This window comes from Bipolaris sorokiniana (assembly GCF_000338995.1).
Source record: "Bipolaris sorokiniana ND90Pr unplaced genomic scaffold COCSAscaffold_3, whole genome shotgun sequence".
NCBI lineage: Eukaryota > Fungi > Ascomycota > Dothideomycetes > Pleosporales > Pleosporaceae > Bipolaris > Bipolaris sorokiniana.
The window spans coordinates 1180556-1203271 of record NW_006911897.1 but is presented as its reverse complement, the minus strand read 5'-3'; the positions used below and the strand labels follow the sequence as shown (position 1 = coordinate 1203271).

The 22716-nt window shown below is 51.0% G+C and overlaps 9 protein-coding genes across 9 annotated transcripts; 3 read left to right on the top strand and 6 right to left on the bottom strand.

The window, feature by feature from the left end:
* Positions 1 to 2: 2 nt before the first annotated feature.
* Positions 3 to 618, bottom strand: COCSADRAFT_288371 (uncharacterized protein). Its single transcript, XM_007698814.1, has 3 exons — positions 245 to 618; positions 142 to 196; positions 3 to 89 (listed from the first exon to the last, which is right to left on the bottom strand). Exons 1-2 carry the CDS (start codon positions 422 to 424, stop codon positions 167 to 169), a joined length of 210 nt encoding a protein of 69 aa, XP_007697004.1. The 5' UTR covers positions 425 to 618; the 3' UTR covers positions 3 to 89; positions 142 to 166.
* An 899-nt stretch (positions 619 to 1517) lies between these two features.
* On the top strand, positions 1518 to 3522 carry COCSADRAFT_34148 (uncharacterized protein). Its single transcript, XM_007698365.1, has 2 exons — positions 1518 to 2202; positions 2257 to 3522. The coding sequence occupies exons 1-2, from the start codon at positions 1830 to 1832 to the stop codon at positions 3312 to 3314; spliced, it is 1431 nt and encodes a 476-aa protein (XP_007696555.1). The 5' UTR covers positions 1518 to 1829; the 3' UTR covers positions 3315 to 3522.
* A 7-nt stretch (positions 3523 to 3529) lies between these two features.
* Positions 3530 to 4923, bottom strand: COCSADRAFT_352203 (uncharacterized protein). Its single transcript, XM_007698813.1, has one exon. It carries the CDS (start codon positions 4769 to 4771, stop codon positions 3590 to 3592), a length of 1182 nt encoding a protein of 393 aa, XP_007697003.1. The 5' UTR covers positions 4772 to 4923; the 3' UTR covers positions 3530 to 3589.
* A 149-nt stretch (positions 4924 to 5072) lies between these two features.
* Positions 5073 to 10347, bottom strand: COCSADRAFT_34147 (uncharacterized protein). Its single transcript, XM_007698364.1, has 4 exons — positions 9690 to 10347; positions 9608 to 9630; positions 5979 to 9542; positions 5073 to 5925 (listed from the first exon to the last, which is right to left on the bottom strand). The coding sequence occupies exons 1-4, from the start codon at positions 10138 to 10140 to the stop codon at positions 5500 to 5502; spliced, it is 4464 nt and encodes a 1487-aa protein (XP_007696554.1). The 5' UTR covers positions 10141 to 10347; the 3' UTR covers positions 5073 to 5499.
* Positions 10348 to 12185: 1838 nt separating this feature from the next.
* COCSADRAFT_288336 (uncharacterized protein) lies at positions 12186 to 12656 on the top strand. Its single transcript, XM_007698812.1, has one exon. The coding sequence runs from the start codon at positions 12331 to 12333 to the stop codon at positions 12598 to 12600; it is 270 nt and encodes an 89-aa protein (XP_007697002.1). The 5' UTR covers positions 12186 to 12330; the 3' UTR covers positions 12601 to 12656.
* Position 12657: 1 nt separating this feature from the next.
* Positions 12658 to 13238, top strand: COCSADRAFT_288335 (uncharacterized protein). The gene has a single exon (XM_007698811.1). The coding sequence runs from the start codon at positions 12800 to 12802 to the stop codon at positions 13055 to 13057; it is 258 nt and encodes an 85-aa protein (XP_007697001.1). The 5' UTR covers positions 12658 to 12799; the 3' UTR covers positions 13058 to 13238.
* Positions 13239 to 13326: 88 nt separating this feature from the next.
* On the bottom strand, positions 13327 to 16684 carry COCSADRAFT_23711 (uncharacterized protein; the record flags this gene model as incomplete). Its single annotated transcript, XM_007698246.1, has 9 exons — positions 13327 to 13345; positions 13812 to 14844; positions 14917 to 15191; positions 15244 to 15385; positions 15453 to 15675; positions 15720 to 16007; positions 16064 to 16095; positions 16185 to 16552; positions 16581 to 16684. 9 exons carry the CDS (start codon positions 16682 to 16684, stop codon positions 13327 to 13329), a joined length of 2484 nt encoding a protein of 827 aa, XP_007696436.1.
* A 557-nt stretch (positions 16685 to 17241) lies between these two features.
* On the bottom strand, positions 17242 to 19823 carry COCSADRAFT_34144 (uncharacterized protein). The gene is made up of 2 exons (XM_007698363.1): positions 18954 to 19823; positions 17242 to 18892 (listed from the first exon to the last, which is right to left on the bottom strand). Exons 1-2 carry the CDS (start codon positions 19357 to 19359, stop codon positions 17604 to 17606), a joined length of 1695 nt encoding a protein of 564 aa, XP_007696553.1. The 5' UTR covers positions 19360 to 19823; the 3' UTR covers positions 17242 to 17603.
* Positions 19824 to 20542: 719 nt separating this feature from the next.
* COCSADRAFT_188084 (uncharacterized protein) lies at positions 20543 to 22375 on the bottom strand. The gene is made up of 4 exons (XM_007698810.1): positions 21658 to 22375; positions 21537 to 21606; positions 21273 to 21485; positions 20543 to 21218 (listed from the first exon to the last, which is right to left on the bottom strand). Exons 1-4 carry the CDS (start codon positions 22066 to 22068, stop codon positions 20875 to 20877), a joined length of 1038 nt encoding a protein of 345 aa, XP_007697000.1. The 5' UTR covers positions 22069 to 22375; the 3' UTR covers positions 20543 to 20874.
* Positions 22376 to 22716: the final 341 nt, after the last annotated feature.

Genomic DNA, 22716 nt, shown 5'->3' with positions numbered 1-22716 from the left:
AGGTCTGATGCACATAGTACGATAAGCCGACCCAAAGGTGGTGCGGATTATTGCCTATGGAAAATGCTGATGTGAGGAATCGCAGTTTACTTTGGGAGAAACGTTAGACAGAGTCGAACTGGATAAAGAGTGGCTGCTTACCGACCTGACGTTACTGAGCCAGAACTTAGATGTCAAGTGGGGCCAGTGTGTCAATCTTGGTAGAGCATTAGCTGAATACAATGTTTCTTGCAATACCACTTACAGAGACGAGACGACTCCAGTGAGCTGGGCTAGGGGGAGGTTGAGGGGGAGGAGATGGGGGGTCATCTCTCGAGCGATCTTGCGGTGGCATAGTGATAGCCAAACTCGATCCGTGATGGGAAGAGCGTGTGTCGATGGGATCAGATGTTCTGCCCGTCAAAGATTGATTCAACATGGCCATGGTGAAAGAAATGGAATTGACGGCGAAGTGGATAGAGGCAATGTTTGAGGTTCAGGAAAGACAGCTTGAAATTATGATTCGATAAAGGTTGGGATGAATAGAAGGGGAAGTGTGTTGTGCGGGACAAAACGCTAAAGTAGTCTCGAGGTTAAATAGTCTGAGGCGCGGTTTTGTTACGCTTCCAATCCAAAGCCTCCAGGCACTGTCTAGTGGCTTACACGGGAGTCTGTCGAGCTGGCGTACCCAAACAGCCACGGAAGAGACAACCAGAGTCACAGCGGGCCGAGCGGGATACACGGGTGGCGTTAGGCAGCATCAAGTCCGAAGCAGCGGGTGAAGCTGAAGCTGAGGCAATTTGGTAGAACAAGAACACGAATGGCAAATCAAGATGTTGGCCTGTTACAGAGACCTGGGTTACGGGCCAGATACCGAACCTGAGGAAGGGAAGGAAACAATGTGGCGGCGAGCTACAGTTGAGCAATTGTGGCACAACGGTAAGCAGGGATGGGCACTGTTTCTTGACTACGAGGCGGCGGGGAAGACGGACCGCAGCCGTGACAGCCAGTCGATGGCACTGCTGGGTAAGCTTTGCTTTCCCTCCCCGGAAGCATTTGCAAATGGCGGTCTACACAAGACCAGGACCTCGTCGATACGCGAGATATTCTCTTTGGATCGGGTTATCAGCGGGAAAAGCGGTCCTCCAGAAGGACGGCAATATGGACCGCCATCGGCGCATTTCTGGCGCCGCTGGTGCAGGAGTCGGCAGAGGCTAGCACGTGGTGAAGCGGCAATGTTTGTCTATTTCTCAAGTGAAGCAAACAGCAGGCCAATCGAAGGGCGGTGTTGCTCTACGCACACCTACACACTTGTTGACGTGGATGCGTGCATACGCAGCGACTACATCCATCGGTGTGAATGTGAACGGGGATGTGTGTGTGAAGGTGTGCGTGTAAGTTGGACGGTTGTGGGGTGGGTGGGCGAGTGTGTAGTAGTAGTGGTGAGGGAGACGATGGCCGATGAAGTGGCGCGCCAAGACTGACGCGAGGACCGTCACCCATCGCGACTTCCCTCTGCGCGCGCAGACCCGCCTTGCAGCCAATCGAAGCCTGGGGCGGGTCAATTCACCTCTCTCTACAGTAGCAGCAGTGACAACACGACTACGACTATCACAATCGCGCCGTCGTATATGAAACACGGGGATACACAGCTTCCAATCTCCGCGGCGACGTCTTCCCACTGTCTGCGCATGCGCGCGTCCGGCATGTGCTTCACTGGGTCGTAGGGCTAACAATCACAAATTCCGCCGCTGCGTCACCCGTCCGGTGATACCCTCTCCGCCCTCCCATCGGCTCCCTTCCTGCGTTCCGCTTGATTCCCTCCGCGCCTCGCACGACACTCTACCATCATGTCCTCAGTCTGGAACCCCGACAATGTACGAGACGTGGCCGAATCAGTAGGCATTGCCTCACTTGCCGACAACGTCGTTGAAGAGCTAGCCCGTGACGTCGACTTTCGTCTGGCCCAGGTCCTGGAAGAAGCGCTCAAGTTTATGCGACACGGGAAGCGGACAACACTAAGCACGCAGGACATATCCAATGCCCTCAAGGTGCTCAATGTGGAGCCTCTCTACGGCTACGAATCTACCCGGCCGCTGCGCTTCGGCGAGGCTTCACTGGGGCCTGGCCAGCCCTTGTACTATGTTGAAGATGAGGAGGTCGATTTCGAAAAGCTCATCAACGCTCCCCTGCCCAAGGTGCCACGAGAAATCACCTTCACAGGTAAGCTACATGCCCCGTCACTTGCCCTGCCCCCCATTTTCTAACTCTGCCCAGCCCATTGGCTCGCCGTGGAGGGAGTCCAGCCCTCTATACCCCAGAACCCGAATACCAACACTGGCGACTTGTTACCCAAGGGCCCCAACGCAAACCCACATCTAGCTGCTGCAAACGGGCTCGACAACGTCAACGTCAAGCCCCTTGTCAAGCATGTGCTATCCAAGGAATCCCAAGAGCTGTTCAACAAGCTGTCGGGCGCTCTTGTCGATGAGACAAACATTGAGTGGCAGAATGCAGCCCTGGCCGCAATTTCGACAGAGCCCGGTATCCATCAGCTGACAACATATCTTTTGAGCTTCATAGCCGAAAAGGTTACACACAATATGAAGAACTTGTTCATACTCAGCCAAATGATGCGCGCTTCTGAGGCCTTGTTAAACAACCAGGCCATCTATCTCGACCCATACATTGCCTACATGGTCCCACCTATCCTGACTTGCTGCATTGGCGGAAAGCTAGGACCAGCAAATCAACCTGCGCCCTCTAATGCCTCTTCAGAGACTCTGGGCGGGGCGGTACCCGACTATAGCCGCGCTGCTTCGGACGCCTTTTACCTGCGAACACTTGCAGCACACCTTCTCCGGAATATTTGCAGAAAGTACTCGTCATCAAACCAGGGACTGAAGTCCCGAATCGCCCGCACGTGTCTAAAGCAATTCATGGACCCTGATAAAACAGTGGGCGCGCATTTTGGCGCCTTGCAAGCTCTGCTTCTTGTCCTTGGTCCTTCTGATGCGCTGCGAGGATTGATACTACCCAATATAAAAATGTATAGTGAGGATTTCCTTGCCAAGAAGTTGGCCGATGAGGTTACGCGCCATGACGCGGAGATACTGCTCGAAGTACTCATCGGTTCCTTCCCGGCTCTCGTTCCAAAGGCCGTCAGAGAACGAGCCGAGAAGGCAAAGAGAGAAGGAACATACACAGCACCCAATTTCGAAGATGTGCGAGAAAAACTGGTAGACAAAGTCGGCGATCTGGTAGCTGGGCGTCTCATTAGCAAGAAAATGGACCTGGAAGCGCAGGAGCTACTGAGCAAAGATTTTGACATTTGAATCACATTGATTTTCTTTTTGTCTTGAATAGTGAGAGCATTATTGGCGTTTTCGTATCTTGTTTCTTTTCAGTGTGGAAGACGTAAAACTGGCGTTCAAGCAACGCCTTCTATGATACCATTTTTCTCCTCCCAGGACGCAGTGACATTTTTAGCATTGTCTCACATACGTAGCTTGGTATAGGAATAAACAATTCGGTTAATACCTCATCGTCATCCATGCTCTCCTAGTCATGTCTGCCATTTTCCCTTTCCCACCTTCTATCTTTCATCCTACTATCCCTCATCATCCGTCCACCTCGCCACTGCAGCAACCACATCATCCACAACCCCATCCACCATACCCACCCCCTCATCCAGCATCTCAAACCCTCGTTTCACAACCGCTGCAATCCTACTCCGCCCACTATTCCTCTTTCGCACCGGTTCTACCTGCACCCCAGACAAATCCCTCATCTCTATCTCATCCCCAGCAATCCCCTCTCCGAAAAACTCCGCCCGCGCCCTCTCCCACTCCCTCTCCGTCCTCTCCACACGCACCCCACCCTCCTCCTCCTCTACAGGCGGATCCAAAAAAGGATCTCGTGGCGAAACGAGCGATGCGTTATTCTGCCTACGATACCGCGGTGTAGCCGGTATGTCTAGACCCGAACTCACCGCACCACTTCTGTCGCTATCTCCATTCGTATTTGCAAGGTCGGCGAAAGGGTTGTTTGCTACGTCCCTCATCCCTTCTTTTTCTGGTTGAGGCTTGATGCTATGCTGCGTTCGATTGTTGCTGCTACGCCGTACTTCGCTGCTACGCCACGCTCCTTCTTCAACGCTCAGCTCCGCTTCGCGACGCTGCGGAAAACAAACCACACAGCATACCATTACCGTCCACGCGAAACCTAGCGCCGCGGCACAGAGGGTACCCAAAAAGACGAGTTTGAGGCCCAGAGGGAGTATGGTTGCGAGGGAGATGTGTGGCGAGTCTGACATGGCGTTTTCTGTGGCTGTGATGTAATTGGTGGTGGAAAGGAGAGTTGTGTACGGGACAATGGAGAAGGGGTGGAGGAAGTTTGGGGGTGAGGGGCGTGGGTAGGATGATGATTGGGTTTTTGGTAGATCTGGGGGTTGGGTTGTTGTTTCTGGTATGGGTAATGAGTTGGTTGAGTTGATCGTTTGGAGGATATCGCGGGTTGTTGGGGTAGGGAAGGAGAGTGAATGTGAGGACTGAGCGCTGTGGTGAGCGCGGCGGAAGCCGGGGACTACGCCTTGGATTTGGGGTATGGGGAAGTGATTGCGTCCTGTGGTGTGTGATGTGCGGAGGTGGACTGGACTTAGGTACGTGGTGGTTTCTTTGGTTTGCGAGGTGTTGATTTGCACTGGCTGGAGAGGAGTTCTAGAGGATGGAGGGCGTGGTAATATGTTTTGGTTGATGTGATATGCTAGCATATCTGGGGGCATGGGTGACATGATTATCTCTCCAAGTCTAGCAATGTCGCGAACATGTATGGTGCAAAGCGAAAGAATGCTTTCAAAGGCGTTGTGTCGATCTATGTCGTTTTGACAACGACAGTCGATAATAGTAGTTTAGTGGTGCACAAGTATCGCAAAGAAGCTAGGGAAATAAAAGAAACGAGTTCTTTGTTCACACCAGGAGCCATGTTACTGTTTTGGAAAGTCGCGCTCGTTCTGGAAGCAGCGTGCGTGGAAGCAAACGTTCAAGGCAAACGAGCAATTTCGACAGTTCAGTAACGCCATCCAGCCCTGATTAGCCAACGAGAATTTTAACACCTTCAAGGTACGTACAGTCAAACATTGACAACGTAATTATATCTCAAAAACTATTAACTATATGTATATATATATGTGAACTAAGTACAGCAAACAATCGCGCTGACTGGCAAAAAATAAGCAAACTCCACCCGATGAGGAGACATGTTGTCCCAAATGTGACCCTCTATACTATGCAATAACAGTGCTTTTTGTGAGCTAAATGATCCTCCGATGCAGAAAAAACAGAAATGATGATGTGCCGAGATTCAGAGACGACATCACTGTAGCTATGAGTGCAACCCATGTGATGTACCATGCTAGCACGGCGAATCCCCACATTCAAGTTGTGCCAACTTCTCACGTTCACTGACGTATCCCGAAACTCGTGAAATCCCATACACATTATGTTCTTGAGCGCATTGCGTTTATCGTCGGTTAAAGTTGAGGTACTTGGCCGCAACGAAGAGAATGGCCAAGTTACTGACAATGAAGGCGATAAATATACCAAGGTCCCTCCATCGGTTGCTGAAATCGTATCCAAGAGGAGTGTAAAATTCATCACCGACCTTGTAAGCGCAGTACTCGCACACATTGGTCAGGTTGTCGCGAATGTATCCCGGTCCACCGCTAGAGAAGAAATCGCTCATGTATGACCCGCAGTCTTGACCTTGGGGGGATCTGAACTGGTTGTATTCGGCGGACGTACATTGGACACTTTGGCCATGAAGTTCCGTGACAACCATACCACCAATCAAGCGTGTGAAAGGGTTGAGCTCGTAAAGCCAGACACGCCAGAACTTGGGGATGGAGGGCTTGGGAATCGTGACACCACAGAAGAGTGCGAAGATGATCTAAAGTTGAAGTCAGTCAGTGGTTCATAACATTGACACAGGGGCCAACTCACAATGATGAAGGGGTTGCAGTAGGAAGCGAGCAAGGGACTAGGTGTCAAGGCAGCGATCGCCTGGCCCAACGTGACGGAGAAGATTTCTGTAATCAGGACGATAAAGAACTGATATCCCGCACGCGAAGATTCCGAGTTGAGCCCAGGGATGTAGTATAGCGGGAGGAAGAACGCAACGGCGCACAGGATACTGTACGGCATCTCGGCAACGACCATGGAGAGTGCAAATGGAAACGTTTTGTAAGCCTTGGACATTTGCTCACGGAAGGAGATGGTACGCTGAATAGCATACTTTGGCTCGACCTGAGCAAGAATAAGAGCTGGAAGGACGGTAACCTGGAAAATGATGAAGACACGGTATTGCAAAGATGATCGAGAGTTGTCGAGGTTGAGGTACATGAGACCTGTGAGCAGAGCAATGATGACGTGGTTGAACAGGCGGGTGAAGCCGTAGTTGGGAGTGCGCCAGAAGGCGATGTTCTGGCGTCTAACGACTTGCTTAATCTGGTACGACATTGGCGTGGCAAACTCCTTCTGTTCAACTGGCTCAGCGTTACCGACAGCGGCAATGCGTTCCTCTTTGAGCTGGGCAATGTGTCGCTTGACCTCGGCGAACTCTTCAGAGTCAGTCCAAACGTCCGCCCAGTCGCGATCACCAATACGGGGAGCAGAACCAGCGCCTACAGCGTCCAGCATCCATTCTGCTGGGTTGGCGTCAGGAGGGCATTCGGCACCATGGCGGCGGAAGTAGTCAATAAGAACATGAGCGTCCTTGCCAATGTCGCCAAAGTAGACGCATGTGCCACCTCGCTGGAGGAGCAGTAGGCGGTCAAAGTTCTCAAAAAGAGCAGAGTTCGGTTGGTGGATAGTGCACAGAATGGCTTGACCGGCAGCAGCCAGTTTACGGAGGAAACGGACAATGTTGAAGGCGCTCTGAGAGTCGAGACCAGAGGTAGGCTCGTCCAAGAAGAGAAGTAGCTCGGGCTTGGCGGCAAGCTCAACACCAATAGTGACACGCTTGCGCTGTTCAACTGCCAAACCACTCTCAGGTTCTCCGATGATGGCATCAGCGATATCTTCCATCTCCAACAAAGCAATGACCTCCTCGACGTATGCGTACTTCTCGGCCTGGGGCGTATCGAACGGCTGGCGCAAATCGGCAGAGAAGCGAAGCGCTTCACGTACGGTCGTAGTGGGTTCGTGAACATCGAGTTGTTCAGCGTAGGCAGTTCCACGTTGAAAGGCGATACCAGGTGTTTTACCATCAACAAGCTTGTCACCAGTGATGACGCCAATGTTCTTGCGGTTGGCAAGCACATCGAGAAGTGTCGTCTTACCAGCGCCTGAAGCACCCATAAGAGCTGTCAATTGACCAGGCTTGACGTATCCGTGAATGTTCTTCAGCAGACGTAGCTCTCCACCAGGAACGGGGACATCATAGCAAAGGTCTTCCCATGTGAGGACTGCCTTGGATGCCACTTTCAGGTCTGAACCCTCGTCACTGTTGGCTTCTCCGCGATTGCGCTTGTTACGCTTCTCTTGTAGTTGAGCGTTGAGCTCCTTGAGCTCATTGTCTTCCTTGACGAAAAAGGTCACTGTACGGCCACCTGCGCCCCACTTGACAAACTCTCCGAGGAAAGCGTTTGCGAGAAGGAAGCCAACAATGAGCGCAACCATGATACCAAAGTTCATCCAGAGATCAGATGGATCCCATGAAAAGGAGGTCTTGACATAATCGGTACCGGAAACAATTGGATTTCCAGCCTTGCTGCCAGCCAGAGTGCAGACTTGGGAGTTGAGGTCGTTGTAGCCAGGTCCAGAGGGAATAAGCGAAGCTCCCTCACAAGTGAGATCCAATCGTTTGAACTCGTTCATCATCAATGCCGAAAAACCAAGACCCAGAGCATTGATGTAAAAGATCCAGCGAAGCCATACCTGCTCGGATTCCCATTGAATAAGGTAACCAGATGTCAAGACGAACAGCGTGATGATGGTAGCGGCTAGACGAATGGCGACATCAAAATCAGGGCAGAGACAGCCGACCGTTCGGAAAAACAGTGTCATGGCTAGATATCCAGTGATGATCATAAGAATAAAGATGAAGAAAGCTGCAGCGTCTCTCACCAGGTTCGTCATGAAATAGACGATGATGGAGAAGACGAGAATCTGCGCCGAGGCAAACAGAAGATCAACACCGATTTGAGCTATCCAAAGAGCCGACGGGCGATGGAAGGTAAAGGCGCGATGTTTGTTGATAATAGGCCGGCCCATCATGGTAGATGCTAATTCGGAGAATGCCTGGAAGGCGTTGAAGAGTAGAGCGATGAAAAGAACACCTCCACGTGTGAAGGCGCCAGCAGAGGTTTTTGGGAGATCCAGCCAGACAGTACCGATGATAATGGCAATTGCCACGGATGTTATCCAAGAGACGATCAAGCTCATCTTGTCCTGCCACTTGAGCAGGAACTGACGCTGAGCCAGAGCCCAGACCTGGAGGTAGAAGGGAATAGAGTAAACCGACTTTTGAGGGGCGTGCCTCTTACTTTCCTTGACGGCGGTTTGGAAATCGTCGTAGACGTGCTTCTCTTCGGCCATCTGAGCTTTGTAGGCAGTCATCTCGTTGTCAAGTCTGGCTGCGATCTCGGACTTCTTGTAGGCCTCGGCGAGAGCGTCAGGGGTGGATGGGACGTCTTTCTCGCTCATGCCAGGCTTGAATTCACGCTCGAATGTGTCGGTACAACCGGTAAGGTAATCGGGGGTGGTCTGACGGGGCTTCTCCAGGAATCCCAGGCCTTCAAAGTATGCACGGGCTTCCTTTGCAGGTCCAAAGTAAGCCTGTCGTCCGCTATCAATAACCAGGACCTTGTCAAAGACCTTGTAGATGTTTTCCGAGGCTTGATACAAGGACACAAATGTCGTCGTCTGGTAGATGTTGGTCAGGGCCCTCAGGGAGCGTGCATAGTCAACGGCAGTGGAAGCATCCAGTCCTCTTGTGCTGTTGTCCCAGCTCATCAAGGAGGCTCCCGTAATCATGGTTTCGGCAATGGAAACTCGTTTCCTCTCTCCACCACTGACACCGCGGACGAAGGGGTTACCGACGATGGTGTTTCGAGTGTGCTCGATGTTGAACATCTTCAGCATCATGTTGATGACCTTTTCCTTGAACTCTTTTCGTGAAAGGCCCGCGGGTCGCTTTCCAGGCACTTTGGTCTCCAGGGCAAAGTCGAGAGTCTGGCCAACGGTAAGGGTGGGGTGGTGGTTCTCGTCTTCCTCGCAGTACACAGCCTCGCCTCGATACCTCTTTTCGAAAAAGTCCGCGTCAAAGGGGCCATACTGAACGTTTCCGTCAATCTTTGTGTATCCATATCGTTGGTTGCTGATAACTTTGAGGAAGGTAGTGCAACCACTGCCTGGCTTTCCAAGGACCAGGACCATTTCACCCGGCTTTACAACACCCTTGAAGTCCTTCAAGATGTCAAACTCCTTGCCCTTCTTTCCAAGCCCAAGAATGGAGGCAGCAGTCTCAAAGACGTTAAAAAATGATACAAACGAGTCGGGGAATGTCTACGCGGGGTGTTAGTCGTCATACGCATCTAATCTAATAGCCAAGCCTGATGCTGACTGCGTACCTTGACATAGTTCTTGACGCCACCTATGCAGCTGTTAGCGTGAATCTTATGTATAATCTTGATGCATAGGATCTGTACATACCAATACCACTGACGGTGAGACCATCCCACATTACACCAATGCGCTTAGTCTTTATTCCAGCTCTCTCTTCTTCGTCACGATTACCGCGCAGTGTTGCCTCGAGATCAAAAGGCTCATCTGACGATTCCGAGCCAGCCTTCTCGACATCTGCAACTTGATCTTTGCGACTATGCTTGCTCTGGACTCGACTCATTCGGCGGGAGATGTTGCTGGCGCGCGAGAGCTCTTTGGACAATTGGGCAAAATCCGCTTCAGCACGATGAACATCGACACCGTATTGGGCATGGCTATTATCCTTTTCGTCTGGCTTTGGAGAGTTGCGCGCAGTGGTATCGTTGACTGACGGAGTGTTGATGCTTGCATCATCGTTATGATTGGCATGGATAGGCTCAAACGTGGAGCCCTCGGTATGCTCGTGTGGGTGAGCAGCACGCGCACCGGGGTTATCCATGATGGTGGGCGGAACAGGGCGCGCCCTGGGGTCAATTGAAGCGTCGTGAACGAGGGAACAGGGGGGGTGAAGTCGTCGCAACTACAGACGTGAAAAAGGCGGCCGTCTCGAGGGAAATGGGTGGTGGGATGTGGGGGGGGAAAAAGAGATAGAGAAATTAGTGCCACGCAAAATAGAGGCAGCAACAAGTCGAGGTAAAGGATCACAACAACTAGTTATTATAATAAGTACTAATGAGCAAAGGTCACCGGACCGCGGGTCGGTGACCGGAGATAAGGGTCAAGTGGGTCGGTCAATAACTACCAGAGGTCAAAGAGTCGAAGGCTAAGCAGCTAAGCAGATTGCACATGTGCATGGAACATGCTATACGCCCATGCGTGTGGGGATGGGATGTTGAGCCGCCCGGCGCCCCATCACACAGTTTTGCGCGGTGGCGCCGGCGTCTCTAACGGCGCCTTTTACTGCTGCTTGCTAATCATCAAATTGAGCGCCGTGGTATTCCTTCTCTATCCTCTCGTTAGACGACAGCCAGACAGGGCAACATGCAGCTAAGCAGACTACAATCCACTACTCATATCGACGTCATGCCACGCCTTTTGCCGGGCAAAAACAAAAGCGAACATACTAAAAGAAAGGGCATCGCTTGGCGATGGATCGAACGTACATGCAGGGACAAAATAGGTGTTGAGGGAGCGCTAGACCGATGCCATCCCTTATGCCCACTTTTTAGGGCTGATGGATGCGGTGCGTCGTTTGAAGACTTGATCCCTTCGGCCCACTCCACGGCGTGTTTGTCAGTACTCAGTGTGTACATGCTCCTGCTTGAGTCATGCGGGTGTAGTCTTGTTTGGCTGCGAACAAGGCGGATAAAGACTATGTAGAGTCAGGTTGAAAGTCGCTTCTTTTCGTCTTACCATGTTGGGTGCTCTGATCGAAAGTCAGTACCTTGACGTCTTTGATTCACTTGTGTGCCGTCGTTTGAGGGATCCGCCGTATTCATAGCAACCACCGTATAGAATTCGCCACGCCGACTCGCAATGCTCGCGTGTCGGACGATTTCCCTCTTCCACGGACGAATACCGGGTGGCGCCATCGGCACATCCTTGTACCCGTTCCGGCTCATCTCGACTCATCCCAAGTCATACCAGATCATACCAGATCATACCCACGATCTGCACCAAGAGTATCGTACACATATTAGGTCTGCACCATCACACCGATAACTACTGTGTATGTGTAGCAGAGTTGTAGATGCAGTTTGCCAAAGACACAAAGTCAATTCCGTGCCCTGTCGCTGTGCACCATAACCCTTACATGTAGTATGCACATCACCGTGCCCCAAACTATACACTTACTACCCGCGCACCAACCCTTGCCGCGCCCGAGGCGGCCACCTTGTTCACTACCGTACTAACTACCGTATAAAAAGAAACGCGTCACCACTCACACAACGGCGGCAGTCTGGAGCGGTGAGACGTCGGGGACAAAAACAGTTCCCACCTCCTTTTTTTGCAAAAAGAAAAAGCACCGTCAAACTCGTCCTAACTACTTTCCGTCCGTTACATCATCAAAGCCGAGCACGTGACATATGAACCCTACAAACCACTAAAAACACAGTTCACATCTCGTAATCTTGGAAACCCGGATTCCAAACATGGCCCACGGCCTTCGCGTCATGAAACAAAGTGTCCGCCCCCATCTGCACGCACATGTGCATACTTATGTACATACTCGTACCTTATTTCTACCATAAATAGCACGCGCGCAGACACATCAAAGGTTCCTAGCTGCCAGCCAAACCCCCACATTCCCCCTCTTACTCCACATCCCGAGCCACCGCCACAAAAACAACTGACATGTTTCACCTTGATACTCGGTGTTAGCCACAAAAACATCAGCATATATAACCCCCCAGTCCTAAATCCTCTCACCGCGAGTACGAGCAACGCGACGCGAAATCATGTGCCTGCGCGCTAGCCCTCTGTTCCCACCCCCACCCACACACGCACAGAAACACAGCCCACGCTACTGAGCCTTCTTAGCGCAAACCCGCGAGCTGAACGGCAAGGCAGACGAGCCTAACACTGAATGCGGTTCACCGTTACCAAAAACATGAGCATCGTCTTTACCTTTTGCTTGCCAAAAATAAACCGTGTGCCCCAATCGCCTAGCTAACGTTGCTTCTGAAACATGAGCATCATGGTCATTTGCTACAGTTTTTCCTATTTTCCATTATTACGCTATCTCGCTGTAGGAGTTTTTCTGCCTTGCTTTCTGACGTTCTCCGTTGCTTCGCTTTCTTCGCATACGGGGAAACATCGGAGTATAGCAACTACTATTTCTGGTTTTTTTTTCTTTTGGCGCGGTGAAAGGAGCGATGAATGCGATGGGGGTTTCTTACATGCATTCAACACAGTAAAGCGAAAAATAAAAGTAGGATGGAGCAAGTGTAGAAAATAGTATTAGGATTATTTAAATACTCGATGAATTGCAAAAATAAAAAAAAGGAAAAAAAAAGACGGTATGAATATCTGACAAGCTTATATCATCATCATTACTACATAATTATTTTGTTTGGGGGAAAAGAAAAAGCAATCAAGGAAGAGAAATAACCCTCATAAACATTTTTGTTAACAACATACGGGAATTGAAAAAAAAAATGTTCATCCCACCCATCCGCTTCGCTCCGTTTCAAGTCTCTCGGCCAAACAGCACAAGCAACACTAGCACAAGCAACAGCAGTACTACCAGCAGTGTCGCATCTCCACAAGCTAGCACGCAAAATGCCACGCATACTCCCTACGACACATCGTCAGCTACGTACTCATCGTCTAAAACGACGTCTTCCAGTGGTGCTGGACCAGAGGGTCAGATGGAATCGAGTGGTGGGACGATGGGGGCACAGGGGGGGAAGTAGTGGCGCGTGATTTGTTGTGGGGATTTTAGGGGGCGGTGGTAGGGTAGATTGGATGTGTTTGAGGTAGCGTGGGAAGTATCTGGGGGTGTATGAATGGTAGATACAGGATATGAATAGGACTACATGGGTTCTCGTTGGTCTGGGTAGATAAGGTGTAGGGAGGAGTTTGTATATACCACCAAGCGAGAAATCTTTTGAACAGGCTTATTTGTATTGTGGTTTTGGGGAACAGGGGAATGTGTCCAGATTGACTTTTCCTTCTCTTATATTCAGGTCTGCGGTGTAGTACTATTTATCGAGAAACAGGTGCAAAAATAGAGCCAATAGATATGCTCTTGTTTGGGTTGAACTAGATATTTACAACTACTTAAGAAAAATGTCTTTGCGTTTCCGAGCGAGCTCAAGATTACACAAACAGCGTACGGTACGCGGATGGTGTACTCCAAGCGCCTTTAAAAACCCGTCGTACGCTTGTTGGTACAGCGCAAGCGCATCAGAGTAGCGTTGCAGTTCATAGAAAGTCGTAGCTAGGTTGCAAAGACTGCCGAGTGTGTTTGGATGCTCGCGCCCAAGTAACTCCTCATGTCCCTGCAGCACTTTTCGTTGCATATCTTCCGCCTCTTCTAACTTTCCCTGTCTATATAACACTGTTGCAAGGCTACTCATACTATGAAGCGTCTCTGGGTGCTTAGGTCCAAATATTTTCTCACGTCCTTGCAGCGCTTGCCGTTGCATGTCTTTCGCCTCTTCCAACTTTCCCTGTTCCTCTAACACTACTGCGAGGTTATTCGAATTTTTAAGCGTATATGGGTGCTCGCGCCCAAACATCTTTTTAAACCCTTGTAGCACTTGCCGATGCATTTCTTTAGCCTCTTCAAACTTTCCCTGTTTCTCTAAAGTTACTGCAAGGTTATTGACACCACGAAGCGTATTGGGGTGCTCATGCCCACATATACTCTCCACGATCTCCAATGCCGACCGGTATAGCCCCTCTGCCATCGTGTACTCCCCCGTTCCGAAACAGTATTTCCCAGCCCCCAATGAAGTTTCTGCTCGCATAATTAACACGTTTTCATCGGTTATGGCATGGCTCGTAGTTTCTTTGAAATGCGGCAGCAGCACTTGACACTCCTCCCACGTCCCGTACTCCCCACTTGGAAAAACCTCCCTCATAGCTTCTGTCGACTTTTTAACCCAATGTTCAATCTCCTTATCTTTCTCTAACCATCTTCTCATTGATAGCTGCACCAAGCGATGCATCGTCACTGCCTGCTGCCCAACCTCAACCTTCACAAAAGAGAAGCCGAGTAGTGGCGCCAAAGCATCGTTGAATTCCAGTTCGCTAGTCGTACCTTGCACTAACTTTTTTGGGATGCCTTGCTTGTGGAACATGCTCATGAGTGCAAGTAGGTCCGCTGCCGATCGCTTCGTCTTTTGAATGTGTTCAAACGAGATCTGCCATGTCGCTATTACTGCATGCCGTATGCTTGGATCGCGCCGAATGTCCTTCAACTCGTCTTTGCTAAGCAAGTGCACCTGATTGGTTTCGCTCTCACGAAAGATATCGAGGTATTTTCCTGTCGTAACTGTTCCTCCTAGTGCTTGCATATACGCCGCGGCGTGCGTGATGGCTAACGGAATGCACTCCAATGCTTGAACGAGCGTTTTGGCGTCTGCTGGGTCTGAATTCGTAGAGGACACCCTAGTGTTAAGCAGCGCCACCGCGTCTCCTTCGCCCATCGGTTCTACCTCAATGATGTTACTGTGTCCGCCAACAAGATTGGTTGCTGCAATCTTGTTTCTCGACGTGATGAGGGTTGTCCCGTGCGTCGTTTATGGAAGATAGCTTTCAAGCGAACCACTTTCCTGATCGTTGCTGAAGAAAATGTCAGTTTCATCAACGTTATCCAATATCATTAGCCATTGCCCATTTTGGCTGTCCAACAACCACTCATATACAAGCTGCAGCACATCTGTCTTGGGATCATCCCATCCAGGCAACTGAAGCTTTTTGGCAATTTTCTTGTATCCTTGTTGGAATCTTTCGGGACTGCTTGCATGTATCCACATGACCATCATGTGGGGTGTTTCCTTGCGGGCTCGATATGCGTACTCAATCGCGATCTGTGACTTTCTAAAAACGGTTTAATGCAATTTCTACAAAGAAGATAAGTGTAGATACTGACCCAACGCCCCCAAGACCAACGAGAGCTGTGCGTGTGTGTGAAGTTGCAGCTTTTCTGCGCTCTTTGATCTGGTGGATGACGTCTTCCCGTCCAATGAAGAAGTTATCTTGTGAAAAAGGCACCATGAACAAAGCTTTGCTTGCTAGTAATAGAATCCGCCAATAAGCGTTGTGTCTTACAGGAGAATTGTAGGCTATGGTCTTACGTACAGGCAGCATCTGTCAATCCCGTAGCAGTACCTCCAGAAGCCAAAGACGTCTGTTGGTTCTTCAGTTGTTGTTTCACATATGTTTTCAAAACACCAGAGATAGTGCGGTATACTTGGTCATCTCTACTGGTGCACCGGGCCATTTGCATATGGTTCGCATCGATGCTCTCGACAGTCTCAAATTCTCGGGAAAGGTCAAGCTTAGAAGAGAAGTTATCCACCACCTAGAATTGTCAGCTTTTCCTAGAAGATTCTTTATCATGCCTACCTTTCCTTTCAATCCACGCATGCCTGTAACACCTCGTGCTTCGTAGAAGGAATGAACCTTGAATTTGCCTTTGAACACGATCTGCATGAACGTTTCATGGATATTATCTAGAATTTCATTGTTCACTTCCAGTGTCTCAAGAATTTTCTTGTTTGAGTCTTGCATCGTCACTCGAGCAATATTCGAAGCAGTCTGACCCCAACCTGCGTATTTGCTGCCCCGGTGCGGCGTCCCAAGAAAGACGATGAGTTTTGTTCGCTCCTGCGTGGTCTCTGATCGGCGGATGGCCTACAGCAACAAAGTTAGCGGCATTGATTTAGTCTATCACGCTGTAGATTCCTTACATCTTTAAGAATGATTCCACCAAGACTATGCACTACGAATATGATTGGTTTCTGGAATGTTTTCAGATGCAACTCTAAAGGGACCTTGTGACCAGTCAGGCTCATATCTCATTGGAAATACCTCGATCCAGTTGATTAGATAGATCATTACCATGCTGTGAGATGCTGTTCTTGTTGGGGGCTTTGTAGAGGCCGCCAATAACGTCTGCGTTGTATCCGTACGTCCACACGCAGGCCTGAGGAATGTCTGGTACAAGATACTCTTCTGGCCAGAAGACGGTAGCCGGCAATGACGAAGCAGGGATTGAGGGAGGGCTCTGAGCTTGTGATGTTTCTGGTGCAGGAGACCTAGCCGATTTTCGTTGGAGAAAGGACCGTATCTGGAGACTCTTTGACGTCTTGGTAGCATTGCTGTCGACACTACTTGGACTCGCAACTTCTTCCCACGTTCGTCGAGGATGTCCTCGCAAGCCGTGAATAAATATGATGCTGAACAATGTCAGTACTTTTACTACACGTGTTGATGCGACCGTAATTCAAGGAAAACTCGTCATCGCTCTGCGTGCTAGGTGTCAGCCTCGTGAAGCCAAGCGGTTGCACGGTAGCGTGGGGTGGTGCCATAGGAGTTGGGCTGGTCACCAGCTCAGTACGGTCGTTTAGTGAGCTGTATCAAATCTTTTACAGATGGCGAATCCATCTAGTCAAGTCATGTAAAAAATTCAAAGAGTAGAAGCTTGAAGGCTGCAACCTGAATGACAGCAGAGCCAAGGCTGTAGTTGATGGAGCGAAATGGAGGAAGGCTGCATTACTAGTCGGTTTCGACCTCAGCCACTGCGGCTAAACTGTGAGCGACTCAATAGAAGAAACAGATGGAATTAAAGAGATGAATAGAGTAGAGGCCGTACAACAACTTCAATGAGATTAGTAAGAATAGTTTTTATGATGAGTTGGTGTTTACTCACATTAGTCAATTTTCTCCACCTTCCCTCCCTCCATCCTGCCTTCCTTCTCAAGCCCAACCACAACCCTCACTCAACCCCAAACTCTTGACATCAAAAAAAGGTGCCAAACAACAAAGCACAAACAATAAAACAATCACGATCGTGGACCCCAAAGAATACACGTAAACATCCATAACGGAATTAAATTTTTGCCTGTCAGGATATATCCAACAACCACACTTCTGTATTTCATATCTCCACCACTCCCCTCGTGTTGTCACTTGTAGACTTCTAAAAAAAAAAAGACTCCCTTCACTTGCCATCTTGAGACCATGCAACCTGAACTTCATATTTCCTTTCCACTGCATTCGCGTCCCCCCTTTTCACCTTTTCTCCTTGCTTACTTTCAACAACAAAAAAACGAGCAAAAGAAGAAGAAGAAGAAGAAGAAGAAGAAAAAGAAGAAGAGCACACACATACACCCACACACACCCACAAAAGGCGAAGGCGAAGAAGAAGATGAGCAAGAAGAACAAGGACGGCTTGTGGAAGAAAAAAACATCAACAACGATCATATGTATATAACAACGCATATTCAACTACCTCTTCTCATCCCTCCTCAACCCCGCCTCAAGCGCAAGCGGCGTCTTCTGGCTCTCCCCCACCTGTCCCCCTCTCTCCTCACTACCACTAGCAGCAGGTCTACGCCCGATACGTTGAAGCCAGCACTCCGCACTCTGCACCGTTCCATCCACGACCGTCGTAATCTGGCCCATCATGTCAAGCCCCTCCTTTGCAAACGCCAGCATACGGTTTGCGCCGCGGACTTCGTCGCCGCCGCTGCCGCTGGTGTTGCGGCTGGCGAGTTGCCAGCGCTGGGGCACGGAGAGGAGCTGAGTGCGGACGACAGTTTGGGCGTTTTGCGGGAGGGCACCGCCGGTGTAGCGGGAGACGGATTGCACGACTGATTGAAGGGTTTGCCAGATGTCCGAGGAGAGTTCTTTGATGCGATCGGCGAAGCGGCGGACTTGGTCGTCCTTGTCGGAATCTACGAGGCCCATTTGCGCCATGTTGCCGTTCAGTTGGGCTTTTTCGTCTTGGGCAATGTTGTTGTTGTTGATGTTGGACGAAGATTCCCTTTGGTTGCGCAGCGCGGCTTCGTATTCTTCCAGGACAAGCTTGAGTGCACGCATGACAGAGTCAATGTGTGTTGTTGCGCTGCGGAGAAGACCTAGACAGATTTTCAGGGAGCGCAGGGATGTCTCAGACAGAGCAACACCAAGGCCAGAGGTTGTCATGATGAGCTGTGTAGACCAGTTTACGCGACGGTCTTGCGGGGTCTCGGATCGCTGTTCTGGTGCTTTTTGCCCAGCCGCATCTCCCGATACAATCGCCTCTTCGTAGTTTGGGGATCTCTGGTCATCATAGGCTGGAAGCGATTCAGAGTAAGAGGATTGAGATCCCCCTCTTGTTCGCGACGCTGCCGCAAGTGCATCGTCTACATCCATGGCATCGTCGGCGGGACTCGCAATCCTCTGTCTCTTACTTCTAGAACTGTCGCTGTCACCCTGTTCAAGATCACTAGGCCGGCGATGTCCTTCGCCCAGGTAACGGCGCAGGCTCTTTTCCATGCCGGTTCTTCTGCCTACGGACGAAACAGTATTTACTACAGGCGATCCGATATTGCGTTCCAGCAGTTCGGCACCATATTGGACTAGACGAGGCGTGTAACCTTTTGTCGTATTGTAAGCGGATATGGAGCCATTGATGGAACTTCCCAGCCATGGGTGATTCGAGGTGATTAGCGACAGAAGTGGCTCCGGTGGTTCAGCAGTGGGTGAGCGGGCAGACAATGTGAGGGATCGTGCCGTGGGAGAACGGACAAAGTCTATAGCCTGTAGTTAGTATATGCTTACTCTTTGCCATGAGGGCACCGCTCCCCCACATACCTGGGTTGCCCAATCCACTTAGCGCCTCGGCTGCCAATCGTACATCTGGGTCATCCATACTGACACTCGTTTCTCGTATACTAGATGTGTCCATGGGGCTTCCTACATCTTCGCGCGGCAGGCTCTCTGGCACACTCGGGAACGTAGTGCCATTTGGGGCAGGCAAGACGCCCCAATGCGACGCTTCGAAATTTGTGCGCGGACTGTATTCTATGGAGGTGTGTGGTGTATGACGTGGTTTGGTCTCGGGCAGATGCAGCGACTTGATGCCCGGGAGTCTTGCATTGTCGGGGTGATGGTTGTGAGTGGGTATATGGGTTGGTACCGAGGGCAGATGCAGCGACTCAGGCTCGTGCTGAGTGTATGCAGGCGGCGGGGCACGCTGTAGTGGGCGTTCTTGCTCCATTGTGAATTGGCAGGACGTGGTCAAAGAAGCGTGCGGGTTGTGATGCGGGCGACTAGCGGTACCCCACGTACGCTCAGTGCGCGAAGCACGACGGGAGGGTGTTTTAGCAATGCGATCCGATAGTGTGCTGTGCTCGACTGGAGAGTGTTGCGCTACGTCGCGCTGCCCTGTTCCCGCGTGCGATGACAATGCTTAGCAAAGGGTCGGAGAAGTGGGCTCGAAAGGGAATGGGGGCTCAGCGGGAGCGGAATCGGATGCCGGGGCGCAGGAGCGCAAAATGAGAGGGGACGCAGCAATGATGTCGTTCAGGGGAGTGGGCGGCTGGTCACGCACGAGGCAGAGGCAGCATGGCAGTCAGAGTAGAAGGGTGGCAGGATGGATTGGCCGGGCTACGGCATAGTTGAGCGGATGTACGGCCAAGATGCGAGGGGAGCAAACGACGGCGATGGCAATGGGAGCCAGACGAGAGCGCCCGGCGGCAGCAAATTGGGGGTCACCACAAAAGCCATGATTCTCACATGTCAGTCCTATCACATGTCACCGGCGATCCACCCACAGTCCACGCCACCCACTCTTGCTTGGCAACGCAAACGAGACGACAAGGCCCGTTGTCCCGTCAGACCAGACACGAGGGGCTACGCGGCGCTGTCTTGTTCTTCTTACACGTATATGTATACATCTAAGTATGCTAGTAGCCTGTGCAGTCCACGATGGGCCCCCGACTTCTCTGCTTTCCTCCGAGTGTGCATCAAGCCGCACTACCCCATGGCCAGGCCGGGGACTATACAGGTTGGCCGCCGGGCACATGGCGTAATGGCGGCGGATCCCTTGTCAGCCTCGCCTTGCACCATGCTTCACCCCTCGGTTTTGCACGTGTAAATCTGGTCAAGCTTCCCCACATCTGCGTTTGTAAAGCTCCGATAGCCGCAAGTGGCAACATCCCAGAAGCAGTAATTTCCATACCAGCAATGGGGCAATTAGGGTTTCAACTCTACTACTGCACATATAGCCCTCACACAATGCGTACACCGACTCCTTTATCCGCCGCGGACATCCAAAAGCAACCTACATTTCCATCACGTGAACACAAACGTTAATACACCCCACACACCCCACATACATACACGCACATATCAACATTCACAACATCACCAACAACAACTCCCATGGCAAGACCAAGTTTGACCATTATTATGCATTATCTGTCATTCGAGTATCTTGTACAACGCGTGCGTGGACTGCCCATGTCAAAGCCCAATCCCAACACCATCGTTGTTCTAATGCAATCCGACCGACCAACCATGCTCTTACATGCTTTTATCGTAACACGGGGCAAGCCAAAACAGTCTCACCCCACACATAACAATTACAACAAGTATCAAAATTGCCGACCTGAGATAGCCATGGCGCATCAAGAACGAAGTCATAGGAGCCAAGCCTAACTGGTAGCTCCTCTAGCCAAGTATGGTGTGCCCCAGCTGCGCCTCTATAGCATGCGCAGCCACAACGTCACCCTTATGCCTTGCGGCTGCGCGTCGCCCGGCCGTTGGGGGTGCCGTTAGGCGAAGATCCAGTAGCAGCGGCGCTACGGGTGATCGAAAGACGCCTGCGAGCCTCGCCAACAGTGGGCACCTTCTCGTCCTTCATTTCCACGAGAGCGCTGGTAGCCCTGCGGCGGCCCTTGGGAACTGGCTTCTTGTATGTGGCAAAGTAGAATGCCAGGAAGAGGAACAGGTACGACGTAATAATGCAGATGCCAGAGATGGCGGCAAACTCCTCGCCAGCGCACTTGCCCATGTTGGGCATGTGGGGCCAGTAGGTGCTGGTGAAGTAGGTCCACGACGCAAAGTAGATGAAGCCTAGAGTCGGGGGTCAGCTGTTATTAATGCACCGTCAAGCACGAAGCAACCTACCAAGATCAAGGACGAATTGGGTGATTTGGCCAACGGTAATGTACTTCTTCCACCAGATGCGGATGCCTCGGGCGCTCTGGAAGTAGTACCAGTACATGACAACGTGAACCGCTAAGTTCAGAGTGATGACAGGCCATGAGACGGGGGTGTGGCCAATGAGCTGGGTGTAGCAGAGGAGGGCCGTCGCGCCATGGTGGTAGGTGTGGAGGAAAGCTGGAATCCGTTAGCTTTACGACATCTTGACCGCCATTCGGATGCACGTACTCAAAGGCTTCTTCTTCAAGAACAGGAAGCAAGTGTCAATCAGCTCGAGGAACTTGGTGAGGTAGTTAAGCTGTACATTTGTTAGCCTGGTCTACAGTGGGCGCCCGTCATGAATACGTACGTAGTAGAGGATAACCAGCTTGTCCGTCCAGCCGCCCTCGTGGTCGCAGATGGCAAAGAAAAGACCCTTCCTGACAACCGTGGGGATGATTTGCTCGGCGAAAAGAAGCAACAGTGTACCGCTAATGGCGGTGAGGTAAAAGTTGTGCAGCTTGAAGAGAAAGCTGAGCTTGAAGGGCTCGCGATTGCGCATAAGCTCCCGGCCGCCAAAAATTACAATGTAGTATACAAGGAGCGTGACAACACAAGTCTTGAAGGTCGAGAGCGGTGTGACGCCCTGCTCGAAGCGGAAGTCCTGGGGCTTGTAGCCCGCAATGGGCTCAAAGACCTTTTCGAAAATGGGCCATAGGGCCAGGCCAAAAGGACGGTCGAGCGTCGGCACGCCGTATTCGAGCCAGTCTGGGTTTCCCATTGTGTGTGTATGTGCGTGTGTACGAACTCGCGGGAGTAGTGGAAGATTACGGAGTCTGGCGGGAGAGGATGTCAAGTGTTTTGATTCGAATGGCTGCGCCTATCAGGTTTGAGAGGAACAAAAAGCGGAATCAAACAATGAGTGGAGGGAAAGAAAAGACGGCAACCACGACCGAGCACACGCAAGGCGCAAAGGAACGACGAAGAAGATGTGAAGAAGCGAATCTCACACCGCGAGGAAGAGGAAGTGTTGATGAGGGTTTTGAAGAAGGGTCAGCGCCAGTTTTCTTTACTACAGCGCCGGAAAGGAGGTCGGAAATGACTGCTAGGGTCTTCCGCCATTGGCGCAGATCTGGCCTATCGAGCGGCTGCTCGTCCGCATTGCGACGCTCTGCAGACCGAGGCCAGCCCCTAGCACGCCTGCTGGTGATATCTGCCAAGTCTTGCAAGCAGATGCATCATGGCAGCCCGCGTACGTCTGCTTGCATGCAGTACCATGCTATGCCCATGCTTGTATCGTCCATCAATGTTTCAAGACACAGGCAGACCCGAATCCAATCGTCTCCAGTCCTATCCATGTCCCCACGTGCTCAGCATGCGATTGCACCCCAACTTTCAATTCGGTTCCGTTGCCAAACTTTTGCTCGCT